The sequence below is a fragment of the Phyllostomus discolor genome, chromosome 12 (genome assembly GCF_004126475.2).
Source record: "Phyllostomus discolor isolate MPI-MPIP mPhyDis1 chromosome 12, mPhyDis1.pri.v3, whole genome shotgun sequence".
In the NCBI taxonomy this organism is placed as follows: domain Eukaryota; kingdom Metazoa; phylum Chordata; class Mammalia; order Chiroptera; family Phyllostomidae; genus Phyllostomus; species Phyllostomus discolor.
This window is the reverse complement of record NC_040914.2, coordinates 51,037,858-51,052,781: the sequence shown is the minus strand read 5'-3', so window position 1 is coordinate 51,052,781 and position 14,924 is coordinate 51,037,858. Positions and strand designations below refer to the sequence as shown.

At 48.5% G+C, this 14,924-nt stretch overlaps 1 protein-coding gene across 2 annotated transcripts in view; it reads right to left on the bottom strand.

Annotated features, from left to right (window-relative positions):
- Window positions 1-14,924, bottom strand: part of RBL2 (RB transcriptional corepressor like 2) — a 58,358-nt gene that overhangs the window by 38,326 nt on the left and 5,108 nt on the right. For both annotated transcript variants that reach the window (XM_028501831.2, XM_036011817.1), the window contains exons 3-10: window positions 14,667-14,867; window positions 13,373-13,437; window positions 10,001-10,129; window positions 7,205-7,365; window positions 7,052-7,116; window positions 5,765-5,942; window positions 2,541-2,707; window positions 431-540 (exon numbers count right to left, since the gene is read on the bottom strand). In XM_028501831.2, coding sequence (XP_028357632.1) covers window positions 431-540; window positions 2,541-2,707; window positions 5,765-5,942; window positions 7,052-7,116; window positions 7,205-7,365; window positions 10,001-10,129; window positions 13,373-13,437; window positions 14,667-14,867 — 1,076 coding nt within the window. The remainder of the gene's footprint in view (window positions 1-430; window positions 541-2,540; window positions 2,708-5,764; window positions 5,943-7,051; window positions 7,117-7,204; window positions 7,366-10,000; window positions 10,130-13,372; window positions 13,438-14,666; window positions 14,868-14,924) is intronic.

Below are 14,924 nucleotides of genomic sequence, written 5' to 3'. Positions count from 1 at the left end.
CATTTGGGGGAGGGTATGTTTGAACAGAGGAACTCCAGGCCGGGAGGCTCACCGTGCCACTCATACTCGTGGTTTTAACCGGTGACGCCAAACGGCTCCTAGCACAGATCTGTCCTCTGTTCTTGTTCTTAATACTCGGAAGAATCACTATACTTCTATATTCAATATCCAGTCTACAAATGAAAACTAAGATTTTCCAAACAAAAAAAGTACCAGAAGATCAACATAATAAAGATTATCAGTCTAAAATTTCTCTCATTGTGAAGGACACAGAAACCACTTGGTTGACAAAAACAATCAGCCACATTCTAGCCCTCAATCTAGAAGCATAGCTAGATCTTTCCTTCGTGTTTCTGACCCAGTTGCCACGAAAGGGCTCCGGGCAGTTAACCCTCAAGAGGAGAACAACGGAGACCGTGTTAGCCTTCACCTTTGGCAGCGTTGCTGGAATCCTCGTCTGGCTGGGGATGCTGAGAATACGTTTCAGACATTTCTTTCAGTCTGTTTGCAATAGCCTGGGTTGGATCTCTAGAACATGTCCTAAAAAAATAAGAAATGATCTAATGTAAAGGTCTTGCCAAGTTACGAAGTGATAAGCTGTTTACGACTCTGTTTTTACTAACCTGTGAATATAAAACATAACGACACAAACTGCACACGCTCCAGGTTGATCCAGGGGCCCCGAACCATCTCAACTAAGGCGCTGGGATCGCCACTTTCAGTGAGCAAAATTTCTTGTGTAGCGTCACCCCTTTTACCGCAGCGAGTTGAGCAGCCCCAACCGGTGCCCACCTGGTGTCCAGGACTGGCCCTGACCCTACGCATCTGCAATCACCTAGGACAAAACCGCTCCCCACTGTCTCCCCAGGGGCAGCACAACTCCCACTGAAACTCTGGAACAAAGTGGGATGGAGGGGGATACGATCTATACTATAGGCTCATATAGACCATTACTGGTATTCTGTATCTTTTCCTGCCAAACCAGATTTATTTCATTGGGTTTTTTGTCTGGTGTTTTTGTTGTTGTTTTTTTTAACTCAAAAAGCAATTATGTTCAATGCAGAAGTATTACACAGATTGCCACCACGTGGACTTTTGTAACAACTATGTTTATCTTGATCATAAACACACACATTCATTGTAAAAATGTAGTGAGTTTAGAAAATTACAAAGAAATTAAAAGTCAGTTATAATCCTGCTGGAGATAGCTACTGAATATCATATACAAGCACAATTTTATTTATTAACTTACACAGGTGCTTTTTTACAAAAATAGGACCTTTTGGCTTTTCCTAGTATCTATTGGTATTTAAATATCACTAATGGCATTTAAAGTTAAAGAAGCTGCTACATCTGGTTAGAGATGGTAAAAAGATTCGCAAGATACAGAGACTATATCAGGCTTCTAAAATGTATTCATAAAGGGCTTCTGTGTTCTAGGTAAACAAGGCCCATTTTAAAAACATGACTTAGGAAAAGGCCACACAGACACAGCCCGTGGGGTGTCCATCACAGCCAAGTTTGTGGGAAAGGGAGACCTCACGGGAATGGGGCGTGGTTAGTCAGCCTCGGTGTGCAGCGGGCCCACCCGTGAGCGGGGCGTCATGAACACGTGTAGACAGGGCCTTCACACACCATTATCAGCTGAGATAAAACGGGTTCCCATGGGGACCGTGCCATCAAGTCAAACTTTGAGGACTAATGCCTCAAAGGTGCATTAATAGGATAAGGGTGTTTTACAGAGTTTACAAAAGTTACGGTGGTTTTAAATTGGTTATGAATATAACTGTCCGTCTTCTGAAACACGACCCACCCTCCAGACATCTGCTCAGGTACAGTCCTCTCCGTAAACGCCCTTGACAACTACCATCGTCACTGGTCCCCCTCCCCGGAAACGTTAGGACGGAGCACTTGGTGACAGACAGTCCAGTGCCTCACTGTCCGGTGCCCGGTGCCAGGAGTTACCCTAACCCTGCACTCCGCTCAGAACGTCTGAGCGCTGCGGGCTGAAGGCTCGTCTGCCCAGCGGCCAAGTTCATGTCGAAACCCAACCCCCGGTGGGAGGGGGCTGCAGCATCTGGGAAGTGGCTAGGCTGCGAGTACGCAGGCCCCCCGAGCGGAGTTGGTGCCCTCACGAGCGACGCCCTGGAGGGACTCCTGGTCCCCTTCAGCCATGGGAGGACACAGGAAAAAGGCCGCAGGAAAGCGGTCCCCACCAGGCACTGAATCTGCTGACACCCTGACCGTGAGCTGGCAGCTTCCTGAACTGTGAGAAATTCATTTCTGTGGTGTGTAGGTCGCCCAGTCTCCGGCAGTGTGTCACAGCAGCCCGAACAGACGAAGGCGCCGAGGAAAAACGGTCGCCTTCTGGTCACACACCCCGTATCGCTGTGTCACCTGCGGACTGACTACCGTCCGGCACTCAACGGACACAAAGTCATTAACGAGTAAACGGCGGCACTGACAGTGAAAGACCGCAATGAGAAAAGAGGGAGCAGGCCGCAGCTAAACTTCGGCGGGCAGGAGAGGCGGGGGCTCACCGCAGGATCCGCTGCAGCTTCTCCCCGGGCACGCCCCGCAGGCCCACCAGCAGGCTGTGCAGGCGGCCCAGGCTGTGCGGGGCCGTGGGGCCCGGGCCCGCGCAGGGGCTGCCGTCCTTCGCGTGCCGCCCGCCGGCGAGTGGCGCGGAGAGTCGAAGTGCTTTGGCCTGCGGGGGGAGAAGAGAACACTGTTTTAGGCCAGAAAGACTTTCAGTGTCTTCACAAATGGGAATCGAAGGCGATCAGACTCTGTGCGTATACTATTAACAAACCTCAGTGTTTCAACTATCGCCATTCTTGGAAGTGAAACGCAACGCCACGAAGAGCCACCGCTCTCGTGTGAAGACACGTGAACGGACAGTTTGTGTCGCGGCTCCCTAAATGTTCGCCTCTTCCAAGTCGAGTCGTTAAGGTGAGGCGCATGTCCCTCCGCTCCCTCCCTTAACACGTAAGCATGAAGCAAAAATGAGCATTAAAAATTTAAGAATATCTTTAAGAAACAGGTAGCATCTATTATTTTTGTAAATGCCTGAAGGCCGACAAAAAAAAAAAAAAGCTTAAAATGAGCCTGGCCCAAATGAAACCCATGATTCAACGAAAGTCCATCTGGGCGATCAGACCGGCTCCACAGACGGGGCAGAACACACACAGCCGGACGCAGGGCCCGGCTGGACGCAGGGGCCGGCCCGACCCTCCGGCACCCGCAGCCCCAACCCCTGCCGCGGTGCTTGCCCTCCATGGAGACGACGGACGCCTCGGGTAAGTTTACGCCAACATTCTTGGATATACGCGTGAGAAATATATGACTTCATGTCACATTTAAGCACTATATACGTTAATAAAATATCTTTTCTAATTTTTCCAACAAACTCTTAAAGGTTAAGATAGCTTAAGAGTGTTTTTACTATTTAAGATAAAGCACATTTCCCAATGTATTGAATGTTTTTATTCTAGAGACAGATGTAAAAACACCTAGCAAAGATTTCGTCTGGCAACAGGACCATTCAGGCCTGAAACACAGAGAAGCACAGAAGTTAGCCATACAAACGTCGGTCAACACAGGCGTCCCTCGCCATACCGCGGTTCACTTACTGTAAGTTCACTCACTGTTTTAAAAAGCCCGCAGTACAGCGAGGCCACAATTAAGTGAACAGCGATCCAGCGAGGGACGACTGTACACCTCACTGGTAAGTGCAGAATTTTCTATGTGGTGAAAATTACGCAGGTTTGAGAGCGTAGAAAGTGTTTAAGAGCATATGAAGTGTTTATGAGAGCGTGGGAAAGGTTAGTAAGAGAGTGGGAAAAGTTTATAGGAGTGTGGGAAGGGTCTGTAACACCTTAAAATATATACAAATAATAAAATAAATATAACCCCACTACTTCTCGGGTTTCCACCGATCGCGGGGGTCTCTGGAACGTGACTCCCGCGATAGGTGAGGGATCACCGTATGCTTTCTCTGTCACTTAAACAGTAGAGTCAAGACCTCCACTTTGTTTCAAAGAAATTAATTCTACACATTTTCTAGGTCAGTACGATGATCTGGGGAGAGGAACCACATTCAGGAGGTTGCCCCCAGCCTCAGACAGCTCTTCTCGCTGCCAGCTTCCGCCCTGCCCTGGAGCCCAGGCCTCGCGGGGAGGGCGTTTCCAGAAGCAACAGCAGCCAGCAGCACTTCACCGCCCGGCCTACAGGTGGCAGTGCTTCCACCAAGGAAACGAGGTACAAGGACCACAGTCCTCAAGGTCCCACCATGCCCGAGGGCCCCAGGACACACACACACACACACACACACACACAGCCCTCCCCTCTGCAGAGAACTTCATTCCTGCACATCTAAAGTGCCTACTCAACTTCTCTACTGAGATGCCTAAAAGACATCTCAAACTTAAGATGCTCTTAACCCTAACTCTCTCGATTTCTTCCCCCAGACTTGCCCTTCCCCCTCAAGAACTGCTAACAGAAAGTGTTCGTGGAACGCCTACGGGCCAAGCACTGAATACAGTCTGCCCTGTGAAGCTTACATTCTCATGCAGGGAGACAAACAAACAGTTACCTCCATCTCTCTCTCCCCCCACTGTCAGACAAACAATTCTTTTCTTTCTGCCTGCCTGCCACCAGACTGTGACAAATGCTCAGAGAGGGAAAGGAAGTCTGAGGGGTGCGGAGGACGCTGGCCACCAGCCCACACAGCAGCCGGTTACGGCAGCCGCTCCGTGCCACCCCTCCGGCACGCCCGTCGTGTCCCCACCGGGGGCCGCGGCGCCCGCTGTGCTCCTGGCTCCAGACACGGTTTGCGGCTCTTCACGGACTCACTCCCTCGCTTCAGGTCTGTTCCCTCGGCCTCCACGAAGGCATCGTTCCCAGCCGCCCTGCCTAGCGCAGCCTGAGGCCCACGCAGTCTCCCTTCCGTGCAGCACTTCGTGCTGTTTCTCTGTTTTCCTTCATAAACAGCATCCACCTGATACACCGTGTATTTATTTACCCTGTGGGTCACGCACCGTCCACCTCCTGCACTACAATACAAAACAGGGCATTCTTGGCTGTTCTGCTCCTCAGTGTCCCCAGGGTGCAGGACACAACCTGGCCGGCACACGGAGTACGTCAAGAATATTCGTTGAACGAATAACCAAACCAGCCTCCAGCCTGATCTCACAGGTGAGCTGCCCCGCAGGATTACCCACACTGCCTCTGGCAGCCCCGGTCAGAAGCCGCACGATTTCCGTGAGACCGTGCACCAGAAGGGGGACGCTCAGCCTCCGCCACCCTGAGTGTCTGTCTGCATGATCCAACGCCACGTGACCCCAAACTTCGGTTTGCCAGGACTCCCAGGCCCAGGGAGCCTCAGCTTCTCCAGTCTCTTACACAGAGGCACCTGCTCAGGTCAACCAACATCGTCTACACGCCTACTTCTTTCTCCCAACGTGTACAGGCTGTTTGTGAATTCCCGCCCCATGTCTCCAAACCAACAATCATCAGCATGAAATGGTCACTTAAATTTGCACGAAATTCTCTTTTCTCTCAGATCCAGCCAGAAACTTTGAAAGTGAATGTCGTCGACAATAATTAAATCAGCACACAAAAACTGAGAGAACCTTCCCACTGAAGGGGGATTTTCTTATTCACAACGGAAACGGGTAAGACCCGCGCACAACTCCGCACACGCCGGGACCTCGGCGGCGCCCCCCCCCCCACATGCCCGGCCGCCCCGCCCCGGCCGGCCCACCTCGTCGTAGCGCTGCTGCAGGACGCTCCTCATCTGCGGCCTCTCGGCGGCCTCGGCTCCACTCAGGCGCCGGCAGAGCGTCCCGATCTCCTCCTCAGCGTCCTCCCCAAGAAATATCCTCTCATCCAAGTTCCCAACGGACAAGACATACTCCTCATAGGCCTTGTTGATGGCTTTGCTACAGGAAGGGGGAAGAAAAGGCAAAATACACACTCAGGACCGGCATTTCCGTTCATGGTGTAGCCCACTTAATTATTATTTTTGAATTTTTTTTTTATTTTTAGAGCAAAAGGAGGGAGGAAGAGAGGGCCAGGAACACCAGTTTGAGAGAGAGACATCGGCTGGTCGTCTCACACAGGCCCCGACCAGAAACCCAACCCGCCGGCCAGGCATGCGCCCGGACTGGGAGGACTGGGAATGGAAGCCGTGACCTTCCCCTCCGCGGGGTGACGCCCAACCACCCGAGCTGCACCAACCGGGGCGATCCGCGTAATCATTCCATATTTTTATTTACTACAAGCTCTATTGATTTAGTGCAAGTTCGACGTTAGCGGGATCACTGTTGGGCATAAACACCGAGGAGCGGCCGCACTGTGGGCGACCCCCTCCCACCCCCAGCAGAAGCACACTCTGCGGACGGGGCCTGGGTGGGGCACCGCGCCACGCCCCCGGGGGAGCGCAGCTGCCGGCGGGAAGCGAGGTTTTCTCTCCGCGCCGCGCCAGGCGCCTTTGGAGGCCTCAGTTCTCCCACGTCATTCTCCGCCTGCACAGCTCCACAAGCATTTCTTTGTTGCAAAAATGACGGTCCAAAAGCTTAACTACTAAAGCTTTCGAGAACAGCGATACACCTTTTTTTTAATCCTCACCCGAGGACATGCTTATGGATTTTAGAGAGGGAGGGGGACAGAGAGAGAGACAGAGAGAGAGAAACTGCAGTGTGAACGAGAAATGCCGACAGGTTGCCTCTCGTCTGCCCCCTACCGGGGAACGGAACCTGGAACCTGGGCATGCGCCCTGACTGAGAAGCACGCCTGTGACCTCCTGGGTTTGGGGAACGGCGCTCCCATCCACTGAGCCGCACCAGGCAGGGCTCAGTACAATTTTTCATGAATAATTAAAAAGTGATCTTAGAGTAAGAGTTGACAGAAATTTTTATTGCTTCCTTGTATCTCCCACAAAGTACATTCTTAATGTCCAAGGTACAAACTACAAAAACACTAAACCCTGAGGTTTTTCTAAGCACACAGTTAAATATTAAGATTTTTTTTTTTAACCAAAAGTACTCACAAGTTCTCTCCAAAGTTCGTAGGCTCTAAAAACCCAGTAAGGTTTTCTTCTTTTCCTTTAAGCAGCTATGGATGAAAAAAAAGATCCTTAAGTCATCATATTCAAATCTTTCCCCCAGAAAGGTGTTCATATTATTCTTTATCAATTACAAACCTTTTTTTCGCAAAGCTTCCTTATATAGGGTTTCCAGAAATGCTCCTTGATTCCTTTCGCTTCCAAAACGAGGCCGTCGTGTAAGGAGCAGAGCTTCTCAATGACACACGGCGGGTCGGAGGAAGGTTTAAAGTCCTTAGCGTGGAAGTCTTCCGACAGGCCTGCGATGCACAGAGTCACAGAACACAGGGGTCAGGTAGCATTCGTTAGACCAAACTGTACTGAACTAAAATATGAAAGTGCGGAGTCCAATCAGCATGACTTACCACATGCATATGTAATGCGTATACAGCAATTAGTGTAGAGGGGCCGAATTTCACTCTAAATATACCTCAAAAATAGCAAATGGAAGTAAAGGGTACCACTACTCAAAAGATTAAGTTTTTCAATCATGTATCTAGAGGTGGTTAAAAAACTAAAAAGTAATTTCAGTATCGTGCTATAAGATCTAAAACCTACAAATATATAACTTTGCAAGTGAGCCTCATGTTCAACTAAAAAAACACCATTTAAAAAATTGCTATCCAAAGTACACAACCTGTTTATATACTTTCACTGAATTACATGTGTTTACCGTATGAACTTACAGCTAATCTTGGCCTAGTCTCGGTGGGGGAAAAAACAAAAGAGGGAAAACGAAGGAAAGCAGCTACACAGAAATACATAATGGAGTTAGAGAGGCTATGGGAGAAAAGACAGAATACAAAGAACAATAAATTTACTAAACCAGGAGCAATTTAAGTAACTACTCCACTAACTTCAAAAACCTACTTTGCGAGTCAGACAAGCTGAAACTGTACACAATGGAACCTCCCCAAACCGACCACCACTCACAATCCTGCCACGGCATTATTCAAATGGCAGCACCATTATACACTAGTTATAGTACAAATACTTTTTATCTAAATAAATGCTTCTATTTATGTAAGTACTTTTTAGTTTGTTTCGTAAATAACAATTCGGTCTCTTCCTGTTTATCACCCATACAAACGGCAGCCTGCTAAGTGCATCGCCAAACCAGTTATTCCCATGCGGCTTTTTTGTGCGTGCAGGGGTTTCCGTAGCTACACGCGGCACCGCGTGTTCCAAGCGGGACATAAATTACGTTGTGCAAGCGCGCTGACTGGCGGAGGTGAACACACGGTGCCCCTCCTTCACGGCACCATGACAGGAGAGGCACGGCCACTTTTCAAAATATCTTGCTGGTAAAAAATGTCCGCTTGAAACACCTACTGAGGTCTGTGAGGCTCACCCTCCACCGCGTGTCACGGGACGGGTGTCCCCCACAGTGGCTGGGCAATGCTCCCCGCCTCGCTGCTGCCGGCCCCGGGCTTCCCCAGGTTGCTCTGGACGGCACCCAGGGAGTCCGAGGTGCTGGGAAGTGCTGGCTCGGCTGCACGTGGCTGAGACCGTGGAGACGGCCCGCCAGGTCCTTGGCCATGGCTCCACCCCCCGCTGTCCAAATGCACATCTCCTCCAGAACCTGGGAAATCTAACGAGGTCCTGGCTCCTGCCCAGCCTCCCCTGGCGTTCCCGGCCACACGTCAGGGCAAGGATACTGATGATGGGGTCGGTGCTGGTAGGCTGGCCCTTCTGGCACTCCTGACAGTGGCAGGTGACTGTCCCATGAGCAGCCTCGGCCTCAATGGTCTTCCCATCTGGGCAGGCCAGCACAGATGGCGTTGGCCCCAGGGAGCCTCAGCCCCGGACCAGGAGGTCCGACAGCAAACCTTCGCCATCACTCTGGCAGGCCCACACAAGGCTGCCTACACGCTGGAGGGCCTGAGCCACCATGCTACCAACGAGCCAGCACTCTTACCACCAAATGACAGTCTTGCCTAACTCGGTCTTTTTTAAATTTTTAAAAAATTTTTATTGATTGTAGAGAGAGAGGAAGGGGGGGGGGATGAAGGAGATGGGGGGAGGGGGAAAGAGACAGAAGACAGAGAAAAACAGAGATAGGAAAAAGAGAAAGAGAAACATCGATGTGCTGTTCCACTTACTTATGCATTCACTGGCTGGTTTCTCTACTTGCCCCGACCAGGGCTCTAACCTGCGATCCCCACACAGCAGGACGACACTCGAACCAACTGAGCCACGCAGCCAGGGCTGCCTAACTGGGCCGTACGGCGCTTCCCAAAGATCTCCGGGAAGACATCCCTGAAGCACCCGCCCTGGGCTTTCAGAGTGCTGTTCTTGGTGTTCAGGGACAGCGGCCACCTCTGCCTGGCTACTACAAGTGGCTGTGTGCAAAGCCCGAGGTGGCCTCGTCTGTGCTGTACATGCCTGTGCCCACACCTCCACGGAGGACTCCTACCCCTCCCGCTCCTCAGCCCTGCTGCTGTCCTTCAGGGCGAGGGCCATCTGAAGGGCCGGCCTGCTTGGCCACGAAGTCTCTGCCTTCTACTGGTTGCCATGGGCGTGCCCGCCAGTGGCGAAGGGGGTGGTCCAGACAGGGACAACGTGGGGTGCTTTTGCAGATGCTGGGCCCCCAGAAGACAGTCCCACCAAGGATGTTCTGGACGGTTCCTTCTTCCGGTTGAGCGTGCATTTCAGAAACTTCCAGTGGTCATGTGAGACTTAAAACTTTGTGGTGTTTGCAACTGCTTTTTCCATCAGTATTGTGACAGAGACCTTGACCCCCAGTTATAAGTGCTGCGGAGAGCAACAATGATGGAGCCTTCGAAGCACTGACGGTCTTTAACGCTAAGACCCCTGTACTACGCACAAAACTCCCAAGGGTAAACGCAATGTAGAAATGCGAGTTGTCCAATAATCTTTGATCGACAAACTTACCTTTAAAATTGGGGTTCAGAAGTTCTTTGCGGTTGGAGCACTGAACGGCATTTCCGTACACCAGGTCCAAGGCACACAGCAGAAGGTGGTAGGAATTGACCAAATCATCGCTGATCATGGGGAAATTTCCTACAGGAAGGATTACGAGGAGTCAGAGAGGTCAATGTGTGTCAACTCTGTAACGTTAAAAGTAATTTCTCCCGGGGAGGGGGGAAAAAAAAAAAGTAATTTCTCCCTTTCATTAAAATGACATCATACAACACTGTTACCAAGCAGACTCAAGAGCTAACGAGTTTTGGCAAATTTACATTTTGAAATGCTACTCTTATACTTTAATAAATTACTAAGAGTTTAACAAAAAGTAAAACTTTACTAAAAATGTCATTCGTTCACTCAGTACTCATTAAATAAACTAGTAGCTAACTAGTAGCTGATGACTAGTAGCTGATCAAAATTTTATCGTCACTGCTTTTTCCTCTGAAAATTTGGTAATAAAACTTTACAAATTATCTCAAACTGTAAGAAACTGTTTTATATAAAAATAGTTCTGTCAAGAAAATTAGTAGAAATACTTAAATGTAGATAGCTAAAAATTACTCATGTGTAACTTTTTCATGCATGTACTTTCAAAAGACCATAGCCTCCGAGTAGACTCCTGATAACGGCATTTTAAATACTTTTCCACCTACGAATACAAGGCGATACAGACTAATGCAACGGGGTCACAATGGAGGGTACTTAAGACCCAGAGCTGGCAGCCCACAGGCTGCGGATGCCCCACAGCGAAGGACACAGAAACCGAAGCTCAGACCCACAAACACGCCGGGTCTGCAGTGCTGGTTCATGTCTAGCACGGGAAACAGTTTTCTCAGGCAGCTAACCGGTTTTATTGTTCTTCGAAATTAAGAAGTATTTCTAGTTTTATAACTTCGAGGATATCCCCCTTCTCATTCAACACTGCATGTGTAGACTTCATATTGATTTTACCTTCTTATAACACCAGATGAGTCCCACTGAAATAGCGAACACACATGCAAAATAATCGTTCCAAACCTCAACATCTGCGCACTTGAATGCCCACCCAAGCGTGTGCGCGCACACACACACACACACACACACACACACTCACACTGCTTTGCTTCAGGCTTTTTTCTCCTTTCCCCCAAAGAAAGTCCCCATTACCTCAGCCTATTAGAATAATTCTATGTTGTAGAGATAAAAAACATTCAATAAATCAACTTAAATACACTCACAAGAAAAAATATTTTTCTGTTGCCAGAAAGGCAAATGATGACTAACAGGTTAAATATTGCATTGACATAGCCACACTAACCTACGTGGGTCTACTCTAAGTATTTTTAATATTAAAATAGTCTCAGTTCCTCAAATGTGAAACGGGAAGCGGTGGCACTCAATGGTCTCAGGCTGCAGAGCCCGTCACCCGGACAAGCCTAGACTTGTCCCTGCCGCGCGCCTGCCGTAGAAGGCAAGAGCAAGCCCACAGCACTGCAACTCCCAGCAGAAAGCTGAGATGCCCCTGAAGATTAGAATCTAAGTTAAACTCCAGGACTGCCTCTACGTGACATACTTCGCATTTCCAATCCTAACTTTAGAAGTAAACCTCACTGTGTGATATTTCATCTTTCAGTGGACGGGACAACCTGTTTAACCTCCAGGGTCGGCTCACTCCCCGGGGGGTGGGAAGATCTGGGTCCTCACACGAAACGGGGAGTGGCGCCAGCTGGTCTCCGGGCCTCAGAGCCCCTCACGAGGACAAGCCCCGGCGGGGTGCACGCACCACAAGAAGCCCACCGAGAACATCTCTACCAAGCCCCTACCGTCAGGAACTGAGCAAAACCGAATCGACTGCCCTCTCAGCAAAGACCCGAGAGAGCTCTAGAAGATCCTCGTCCTGGACTGTGAGGGGACAGGGACTGCTCGGATCAAGCTCTTACAGACCAAATTAGTAGTGAGATAAAACTGCAACAGCTCACGGCAGAGACAAAAAAAAAACACACAAAAAAACATGCCACCCCAGTTTATCAACTGAGACCAGAATCAATGGGAGGACAATAAAATCCCTTTAAACTAGCTCATACAGGGTATTCACTCCCAATGACACACACAGCATAGAAGACACACATGAAACACAGACCCTAGAAGCCGGGTACGTGCCTAGACAAAGGACAGACAAGCATCAGCGTCACACACGCAGAACACGGCCCCGGCCAGCCGGAGGCGGTAGCGAGCCGCCGCTGTGGAGACAGCTCACACGCCCCCAAGCCCTTCCTTCCTGCTGTGACCACCTCACCTTGTCTCCACTAAACAAACACGTCAGTGCGACGGGAAGCCAAATACCTAACTGCTTATTTTTCGTGGAAAACCTTTCATTTCAGTGAAGCATGCAGCCCAGGGGAAGCAGGATGACCTTTCGACTAGCTAGCCAGAAAGACGCAGTTTTAATCAGACGAACGAAACAGCAAGGCCCCTGGAATGACGCATTCTCGCTGGAGGGCCTTCGCACCCCACGTGAAACCGAGACCTCGGAGATCTGGGCTCCAACCCTCTCTCCATTTGCAGCAGCCGGTTTCTGGGCCTCGGCTGCCTCATCTCCAGTGTAAATCAGTTGGGCTGCCTGACCTAATAATGAGAATCTCTTATTTATGAAACTCCTTGCCTTTCTATGGTTTTTTAAAAATTTTAACTTTGCATTTTTTTATCGGGCTATCTTAATGGCAAAAGCATCCTATACAGTCTCCAGGAAAAAAGCCATGTAAAGTATCAGTATGCAACTGTACTTTCTTTTCTTCTTTAGATTACCAAGAATTCTACAGAGAAGTACAGACGGTGGTGGGGGGAACCCCCAAAACGTCTTTCACTGAATGCAGACTTTGAGTAGGTTAAGTGAAATGAGAAAACAGGGAGAGAAAATAAAGTTATATCTCAAGGCATTTGGTCAAGCACATTTATCGGAACAAGATGCAGAAAGCAACCGGAACTACTGAGGATGATCACTCCAACCCAACTAAGTAAGACTTGTCTCATGAAAATGTACAGCTCATGATCATAATCACGGAAACACTCATGTGTTTCCAGCCCATAATGCAGAAAATGCATGAGGGTGGGAAAGATACTGCCTAAGAACAAAATTTAAAACTTTCTCATTTAATAAGAGAAGTTTTGGATTTTGTAAAGAGGGTAAAAGACTTTTTAAATAAAAAGGCAACACTTTAAAAAAAAAGAACCTGTGAATAAGATCACTGGGAAATTTTTCAGTAAGCAGCTTCCCCTGAGACACATTCCCGGTCGGCACAAGTAGCACCTGAACATTTAAACAAACTACTACCTAAAGCGACGCTGCTCTTCCCTTACCTTTTGCATATATGAAAAGCACCCAGCAAAAATGGAAAACTTCAGACACGTTACAGGGCTGTCGCCTTTGGGGGAGAAAAAAGCCAAGAGATAACAGGAGAATTAGAGAAAGACGTTACCAATGACTATACAGTACATGAGAAACAAAACCCACAGTTAGGGGAAGGCGGAGCAGATTCCCCTCAGTGGGAAAACGTGCAAGGATTTGCACTGCAACCACATACAGGTAAGGAGTTAGCTGGGGGCCCGAGATGAGCTCCTCTTAGAAAGAAAATTCTTAGAAAGACGGGAGGAGAAGGAGAAAGAGAGGGAAAGAAACATCAATGTGTGGCTGCTTCTCACACATTCCCCCCACTAGGGACCCGGCCCACAACCCAGGCATGTGCCCTGACTAGGAATCGAACTGGCGCCCCTTTGGTTCGCAGCTCATGCTGAATCCACTGAGCTACACCAGCCAAGGCAGAAAGAAAATTCTTAACAATTGTCTATTAATGAAAAGCATCGAGTCAGTTAAGCCTGCAGACTTTGCAGACATGACCAGAAAGCACAAATTCATAGCAGTTTCAGCTTCCCATTGTCTCCCCCAATCCAGCTTCTCAACTTTTCACTGGTTGCAAACATCTAAATATAGACAGAAACCACTTCATGGGGATTATTTAGTACTCAGTTTGGCCATAAAATTCAAATGATAGAAATAGTCAGCCCTGGCTGGTGTGGCTCAATGGACTGAGCACCGGCCTGGGAACCAAAGGGTCGCCAGTTTGATTCCCAGTCAGGGCACGTGCCTGGGTTGCAGGCCAGGTTCCCAGCAGGGGGCACACAAGACGCAACCACACATTGATATTTTTCTCCCTCTTTCTCCTTCTCTCCAAAAATAAAAAAATAAAATAAAATAAAAAGAAATAACCAGTATGTATTAGAATACAGAGAAAATGATAGAAATACTCAGTAATAGAAAATCAAGAAGTCAAATTCCATACCCTTTTATTTTGGTGAAAATATCTGTGTTCTGACTTTTGCATTTTTTGGTTGCTTACATGAAAAGTGGAAGTTTATGTGAACAGAAATCCCATACGTTTTGCAATATGAAAGCCAAACCCTTCATGGCTGACATATAATGAAAAATAAGAAATTATTATTAAAAGAAAGCTATCAGAGAAATAAGTTAGTTATGAAATCACATCCATTTTTTTTTAAAGACTAGCAAAATAAACCGCAGGACAAGAACCAAGGAATCAGAGCCGTGGCCCAGACGGACAGGCGCGTGCCCCTGAGGGGCGAGATAAAAGCATACCGCTGTTTCCTTCCTCGTGGCTGACGGGGCTGCTCCTCTTGAGGATATTTAAAAATCTCCTGGAAAATGGGTTCATACTTCTTAAAAACTACAGCAGAAACAGTGAAGTTTCTTTCCAATCTCTCAGTACGTTCTCTGAAATGTTGGGGTAGGTTTGCCATCTCTTCCCATTTCTTCATCTTGTTAAAAAATTCAATTAAGCTAATATTAAAAAGAAAGAAAAAATTTCTAAATTAACACAAGTACACAAATGCAACT